The sequence below is a fragment of the Belonocnema kinseyi genome, chromosome 3 (genome assembly GCF_010883055.1).
Source record: "Belonocnema kinseyi isolate 2016_QV_RU_SX_M_011 chromosome 3, B_treatae_v1, whole genome shotgun sequence".
NCBI classification, from domain to species: Eukaryota; Metazoa; Arthropoda; class Insecta; order Hymenoptera; family Cynipidae; genus Belonocnema; species Belonocnema kinseyi.
This window is the reverse complement of record NC_046659.1, coordinates 6,228,658-6,237,016: the sequence shown is the minus strand read 5'-3', so window position 1 is coordinate 6,237,016 and position 8,359 is coordinate 6,228,658. Positions and strand designations below refer to the sequence as shown.

General features: G+C 28.5%; 1 protein-coding gene across 2 annotated transcripts in view; it reads right to left on the bottom strand.

Moving 5' to 3' along the window:
• Positions 1 to 4,189: 4,189 nt before the first annotated feature.
• Positions 4,190 to 8,359, bottom strand: part of LOC117169274 (THAP domain-containing protein 3-like) — a 153,328-nt gene continuing 149,158 nt past the window's right edge. The window contains exons 1-3 of one of the 2 annotated variants that reach the window (XM_033355566.1): positions 5,025 to 5,123; positions 4,606 to 4,762; positions 4,190 to 4,488 (exon numbers count right to left, since the gene is read on the bottom strand). In XM_033355566.1, coding sequence (XP_033211457.1) covers positions 4,336 to 4,488; positions 4,606 to 4,762; positions 5,025 to 5,119 — 405 coding nt within the window. In that variant the 5' untranslated portion in view covers positions 5,120 to 5,123 and the 3' untranslated portion in view covers positions 4,190 to 4,335. Of the gene's footprint in view, positions 4,489 to 4,605; positions 4,763 to 5,024; positions 5,124 to 8,359 lie in introns of those variants that run through there. The other variant, XM_033355565.1, reaches the window with a different exon arrangement.

Sequence of the window (8,359 nt, the reverse complement as noted above, 5' to 3'; positions counted from 1 at the left end):
TTAGAACCGCGTGCTAGTTGGTCGCACTTGGCGTGCGATTTAAACTTACTTTAAAAAACGATTCTTGTAATTTAAATAAATAATTATTCAAATATGCACAAAAATGTATAAAAATTATGTAACATTTTATTTCAGGCTTTTTATTTCAGGGGCCAAAAAATGTATATTCATTCAAATAAAAAGAAAAAGCAAGTAAAAACGAAATTCTCAACAAGAGGACTACATTTTTTTAATGAAATATCTAGTCCTCCTAAACCTGCTCAACCTTCAATTTCCTTTAGAAAATTATGTAACTTTGTTGAAAAGAAATTAATTAACATGATAATAAATTTTATTAAAAATAAAAAGAATCAAGGATACTTAGATAGAAAACGATATATTTATAACAAAACAAGAACAAAAAATTAGAAAGAATTTTTCGAAAAAAAGAATATAACGATCAAATTTGAACAGGCCTTCCAATATCTACAAAACATCAGTATATTCATTGAAATAAGTTTCAATAAATGTTATTTTTCAATCACTTCCAAGAAATGTCTTTTTAAATAAAAAGTTTTGTAAAATATAAGTTTTTATTTGGGATTCAATGAAATTAAACTGTTATTTATAGAATGTATGTGTTATAATTTTTTGCCAGAAATCAAAAGGTAGACAATTCATAAACATTTTTTTGAATTAATTTTGAATTGCGTGCCAACTGCGGCCAACCAGTGCGCGGCCCTAACGCAAGCGTAGTAGCACAGGGCGCCAACATTGGCATCACTGACCTTAAAGAGCATGGAGAACATGGACATAGGAAAGAAGGGACTAGGCATGCCATCCTAACTCCGGCGAGCGGGGTTGAATCCACGGGAAGGGGGAGAATTCCATGAGTGGGGAGAGCCGCCATCTTACGACGTGCCATTTGATTATAGCGCGAGATTTAAATTTGTATTTTCGCTTCGCGAAGAGAAAGAGTGAATAAGAAATATGAACCAAATTTGAAATGAAATATGTTTGAAGAGAGTGCCGAGCAAATGATATATTTCATGAAAATTATTTAGAAATCAATTTTTAAGTAATATACCACACAAATGTATACGTAATTTATGAGTATAAATTTATATACGCATAAATTATATGAAATAAATTTTTTTTATGATTCGAGACGACTTGATTTTGATGTAAGGTCTTGAGTTCAGCACTGTTCAGTCATAATTATTTAAGAGGAAAGTGAAAGAGAGAACAAATTCGTTGAATAAAATATTTGCATTTATTTTAGAATATGGATAATACTCACATTAGGGTGGTCCAAAAATGCTTTGCAAAATTTTTCCACTCTAGAAAAAAAAGTTTATATTTCTAAAAAAACAAAATCCGTAATCTTTCGTTTTTTGAAAATTAACATGTGCCACCGGGCACTTCAAAATTCCGTTGAATTAACATAGGCAAAATTTTAATTTTCGAAAAATTGAGCTCATGTTCCAGAATTTCATCCAAACGTACCAAACTTTGAAGGGATTGATTGAATTCCCAACCCACCCCACCTTCCCGCAGCGCCCAAATATCGCTAAAAAATTAAAAATTCTACATTCTTACGTATTATAGTTACTTTTTAGCAATTTCCGTCGTCTTTTACATACGAATAATTTACAAAGAACAATTTGAATATTTTCCATGACTTTTTAATTTATTTTAAATTGCTGAAACAAATGTAAATTATTTAAACAATTATTTATTCCCCAAAAAACTTAAAAATAACCGTATTTTTCGATTGAAATACAATATTTTGTCATTGTTTGTAGTAGTGAATTAAAAAAAACATTACGTAATTAGTTTAACAATCATTTATTTTTTATTTTCAATATTTTTTAAAAATGGAGCCAGAGATGTCTACTTTTTTCAAATTTGTATCCTATGCTACTTTGTGTTGAATAATTACATAATTTTGATTAACTTTTTCTAATTTATAACAAATTTCTATTTGTTCAAAGAATTTTTATTTACTCAAGCAGTTATTTTTCGATAACTAAAAAAATCAAATAAAATAGAACACACTAAATTAATCATGATTTTAAAAGTATTTTGGGAAAATTAATAATTTAAACAAATTATATTTGTTAAATACATTTCAAAAAGTGGATAATGTATTCTTTCTATACACTATACATTTAAAAACATAATTTTATGTGTTCTATTTTATTTAATTATTTTAGTTATCGAAAAACACTGGTTGAGCAAATAAAGATTGTTTAAATGAACATAAATTTATTAAACAGTGTGAGAAATGTATCAAAATTATGTAATTATTCACCAAAACGTAGCATAGGATACTAATTTGAAAAGAAAGTTGATATCTCTGGCTCAATTTTGAGACATTTTGAAAATAGAGAATGACTAATTGTTTAAGTAATTACATAATATTCTCAGAAAAATTTACTGCTCCAAAAAATAACAAATAATTACATTTCCACTCAGAAAATACGATTATTCTCAATATTCTGATTTTATGAGAATATCGCAGTCGTTGATTTTTTAATTCATTCCGCAATAGTACTTTTGTTGGAGAATTAAAAACGAATGTAGGTGAAGCGTTTATTCCTTTTTCGCTATTACTCCACCTTCTACCTTTTGGAGTTGTAGGAATATTTGTATTATCACAATTTCCTTCTTCGTCGCAATGACTGCACCTTTTGCCATTGGGAGTTGTTGGAAGATATGTATTGATATAATCATCCGTTTCTGGAAAAGAAGGGATAGTTGTTTCTAAATGAATTTCTGCAACATTAATAATGCAAATATTGTATTAAATTTTATCATTACAAATTCAATGCTAATTAAGCCGTTCAAAATGGAATTATTACAAAAATTTAACTTTTAAATAAAAATAATGTTCAATTCGAGTCGATTGAAGTTTTAAAAATTCCAATTGTGAACTTATCAATTTCTTTATCCAAAATAAATAATCCCAAATAAATTGAAAGCATTTACATTTTAATATTTTGTTTTTTAATTAAAGAATCTCTAAATATTATTATTTCAGATCAAAATTTCGAAAATAAAAAAATTTCAAAACGTTAAAAATAGAAATATGTGTAAATTAGAATTATAAAAATTATGTCATTGAAGATTCAAAGCTAATGTTATTGCGTACGAAATTTAATTATTCGAAAATTTTAACTTATAAATAAAAATAATTGTCAGTTCAAAGTGATTCAAGCTTTAAAATTATTAACTGTAAACTAAATTTAATGTTTTAAAGTCAAAGCTGCTGAAATAATAGAATTTTAAATTATTATTACGATTAAATTTATTTAGAAAAGATTTAATGCAAAAATAGCATGAAAAAATAATTAAGTAAAATTTGTACTAAAATCACATAAATTGTTCCAATTATTTAGTAGAGAATGTATGTAATTTTTTAAAAATTCGCCTTTTTTGATAGAAATTAATCTTAGTTGAAAATTCAACTATTTGTATAAAAGTTTATGTATTTTGTTGAAAATTATTTTGTTTAGTTGAAAATTGGACTTTTTTATATGAAAATAGTGTATATCGTGTAATTTTTTTCGAAATAGTAGAAAAATAGTGCCATTGTTTCAAAAAGTGTAAAATAGTTTAATAGTGTGGTGAGTTCGAGGCCTATAGTTAGGAATTCCGTCACTCCTGGAAATTAGTACAAATTTCGAATCATTCAAATTAAGAGTATTTAAAATTTGTTAGTTTTAAAGATTTTAAGTAATAGATAACCTCTGTCAAATATATTTTCCGACGAGTTTTAATAGTAATTTATTTATTTTTTATCTGCTAGATTTGATAACCTTATAAATTATCTAGGTCCATTTAACAATTTTTATAAACTCTTAGTATTCAAAAATCGGTTATTATGGATTTAAAAATGGATTGTTTTTAATATCAGGGCTATTATTTTTAATTAATTTATTTTATTGTAATATAATTTTTCATGTAATTAAAATAATGATAAAATTAAGATATATTTTTGATAAACTTAAATCTCAATTTGAAAATAAAACTTTTAATTATAATTGTACTTTTGTATTTTCTCCTACACTTGAAAAATTTAAGGCACATTCTACCTGCAGATTGATTGCAGGGTCCTCCTGCATAAAAACATCTTCCTTTTTGTCTGAGGACGATGGAGGAGCATTACTCACATAAGTCTTCTGTTATGATGACTTCTAATATTGAGGGATTAAATGCACCTTGTACGTGTAAAACACTTTCTCTTTCTGCCTCCTCCGACACGTTTCCATTCTCATGCAAGGTGCAAACTTCAGTATTATTTAAACAAGACTTTTCTATGCCGTGCTGTACAAAATTTTGTCCACTCTCCTCCTACATTGGAAAATCCTGATTTTTGTGTGAGCTACATGGTTCAACATTATTTTCAGAATATACTTGTTGCAATTCAAATGATTTGGCGGAATTATTCAAATCAAGAATTAAGAAATTCAGAGGAGATGGCGTCTGAGTATAAATAGTGTGAATCTGGAAAAAACATTCGAAAAATATGGAATACAACAAGAGTTACTTTAGTTTTTCTTAAGTAAAATATTTTTCACAAAATGAAATGAATATTTTAAAATATCTAAACTATATTCATACTTGAGGCACAGTATTTTCTCTCAGCCTTACTGTACTGCCTGTCCTATCAAACATTTCTGGATAAAAATGACATGAACATATTCTAGAGTACTTGTTCATAGATTTCACGTTCAGCCCTGAACTTTTCGCCCGGAGTTCTTTCTTTCGTTCTGGTATCCTAAAAAAGCATGCAATTAATAAATTGAATAAATCAACATGCAAGCGTTTAATACTTTTATATATAATTATAAATAAAAATAAAATAGTGATCAAAGTAGGTAAGGTTAGGTTCGCAATAATTGTATCTTTAAACTGCTGATAAAGTATAACATACTTCCATTAACTGTCACATTTAAACTAAATTTGATTTTTTATTATTGTGAAATAAAAAAGTGTACCTTATGTACTTAAAGGAATGAATTATTTTTAAATACACTTACCTGTGAAAGTTTACCTTTCCTTCGCGGTTCTCTCTCCATTTCTTTCTCCTTTTTCCCGTTCTTCCGAAACAATTAGGCACTGCACAAATCACCATTTTTTTTTTATTATTTAACTGCAGTAATTTTTAAAAATAACATTTAAGTAATTAATGTTGGGTATTTTCCTGACAAACTGTGCAAGAAAATATAAACATATGGGCGCTGCCATGTTTGTCGCAGGACACCAAAAGATGGCGGACCTCCCCCCTCATTGCAGCACCCCCGCAATGGCATACCTAGTCCCTTCTTTCCTATGTCCATGATGGAGAATAAACATAAGGAGTCCAAAGTAGTGTAACTAAGGCTCTATAAAAGAGTCCGCCATGTTTATTCTATCAGCTGGGCAAATAGGTAAACGTCTCATAGGGCCAAACAGCAATTCGCTATTGAATTTGATTACGCAATCGTATAAATGTACGATTTTTTATACTTGGAAGTAAGTAGTGCTTGTAATATAAATCAGTTTTCATTATGTGTACAAAAGGGACAAAGTGTGAAACGTTTTTTTCACAGACAATTCTCATAAGTATTTGACAGTTAATTACTATAAGGTGGTTTTTATTCATACTTGGTGGATTTTTTTTCAATTTTCTCTGCTCTCACCTCCTATTTTTGTTCGAATATCCAAAAAAATGTTCAAATTTGAGCGAAGTTTCCCATTGATTTATCACATATGTTAATATTTTAAAGTACTATAATTGGTTTATTACGAATACCCTACCGAAAAGAATCTTTGAGTATATACTAAAAATTCTTTAGGTCAAAGAATCTCAAAGAAATTCTCCGCAGGCTTTCAGGTAGATATTTTTAAAGGTCCAGGAAGCTTGTTTAAATGATCTGAAGGCTTTAAAATATCCTTTCCGGAATTGAAATAAGAATACGATCATAAATAACGAGCAGAGAGGCTATCTCAATAGAGTAGCCGACATTCAAGGGTCCTTTGTTAAGCTTTCGGATTAAAATTTAGAAGTAGATTTTTTTTAATTTCATAGTTAACAGCCTAAAACATAATAATTCAGAATCTATGGGTTTCGATGACTTCAGATGTCTAACCTTTTTTTTAATGCTTAAAATTGGAATTATTAGAACGTTTTTCGTAAATGGAATGAGATACGCCAAAAAAGACAACATTTTTTAATTCAAATAGAAAATTGTATATCAGTATATAAGTTATAATTATAAATAAGTATAATGAGAAAGTTCATCAATTAAAAAAAAGTGTTAATAATTTGAAGAGAAATTTAAAAAGGGAGAGCGGATTAGCCACGACCAATTACTGTAAATAACTCTGCCCGCCCGGTACGTGACGAACACAAAGGAACATTATATTACCGTCGCACCACTCTTAAAACGACCACTAAAAGGATATTGAAAAGGACCCAAATCTCTCAAACTATTTCCGAGACTATTTTGTTTCAAATCGACTTTGTTTATAGACTCAAATGGGCCAAGCTATTTCGCTAAAGAAAACTCAAAGATTTCTTTTGGTAGGGTAGTCCGAAATTTTAAAATAAAATTAATTTGTTTAAACAATTGTTTTGTCTACATTATTTAATTTTTTATTTTTTGGAAAGAATTTAATATTTTCATGTTCTACTTTGCGTTTAGCAAAAAAAATTTCACTGATTTGATTGATTTTTATTCGTAGAGAAGATAAAATGCTTCATTACGTTATTCTAACTTCTTTCTTTTAGAGGAAAATTTGACAAGAAATAAAAATTAATTGTTCTTTAGAAGATCTACATACATGTACTACCTACCTACATAAATGACAAAGATTAAACGTCAAAGAGTAGTTGTTAAAACGTGTACACGATGTCGCGAAAATGTCTTCCTTCGACGATGCAGTTGCATCATACGTGTGGTGCAAAGATCGTGTTTTTTAGCAGCGGAACACCATATACATTTAATAATAACACAAAGAATTATCAAGAATAATCATCAGTATTTACCTATTTGTTTTTGCATTAAGTGTACTCGAGAACCCAATTGCCCAGCTGATGGAATAAACATGGCGGACCATAGCACCTTCCTATTTAGAGCTCTACCATAAGTGGGTTGGATCCAGTGATTCCAGATTTGAAACGAGGTACACTATATAGACCTTTTCATTTAAGAAAACGACATTGCGCAAGCACTAAAGATATATAGCACTTCTACGTGAGTTTCGGCAAATATATTAGATCCTAGATACGGCATGAGAATAGTTTCACCATATACCGGTAGTTAGCGCGGCAGGCAAGTTTGTGGTCTTGCATATATATATATATATATATATATATTGATTTTAGTTCGACCATATACTTGTAGAGGCGCGACAGGCAACCATATATTCGGTCGCGCCAAATTATAGTGCATTTGAAATCTAAAATGGTAATAATCTAATTTTACCTTATAAGCGAATGAAAAACTAGTTCTAATTAAGTAGAAAAGGTCTTGAAGGAATTCGAAAACTCTGAACACTTTTTGAAATCAAAATTAGGCCCAACATTTAGTAAAGAGGTTAGTATAAAATAGTAATAACAAATTTGAATTAAAAAGTTTATTTTTTATTTAAGTTATAATTTGTTTGGAAATTGATAGAAAAGTGAATCTGAAGATACAGTTAAGTTTTATTTAAATTTAAATAAACTAAAAAACTGTCAGCTTAAATCAACCAGAATTGTGTTTGAATATGTCCTTACTATTTTTTCTGGTTAAAGAAATAAAAATTCTGAATAGCAATTTCCTTATAAAAACTTATAAAAATTCTTTTTTCCTAAATTTCCTTATAGAATTAGACAAATGTCTTCTGAAATGTTGCATTTTTTAAATATTTGTGAATTTAGTGGTATATGAGTGTTTTTACAGCTATAAAGTGTAAGGAGCATTTTCGAAAGTCGAAGGTAATTACGGCTTACTTCTACAATTTAGCTAATGCCATGTTATAAATATGAACCATTTTTTCAAATTGAAATAAGAAGTAACTCAATCTTACAAAATGTCATTTTCCCTGCTCCAAAAATCTAACTTTAAGAAAAATATAAGTTTGCTTAATTTTTTTTATTAGCATTTAAGGGCATGTGACACAGATAATACCTATATTACCGACCACAGTTCTTCAGTTCACTGAATGTTTTTTTGAACCTCAGAACTTTTTTTGTAAATAAAATATCGAGCTGAAACTTTGGGAAATGTGTTAGAGTACAATAAATTACGTTTAGGTACTGCATTTTGGTAGGAACTTCACTGAAAATTATTTCATCTTTTTTCCGAACCTCAACATTTTTTGAATGTTCGAACTTTTTTTATACATA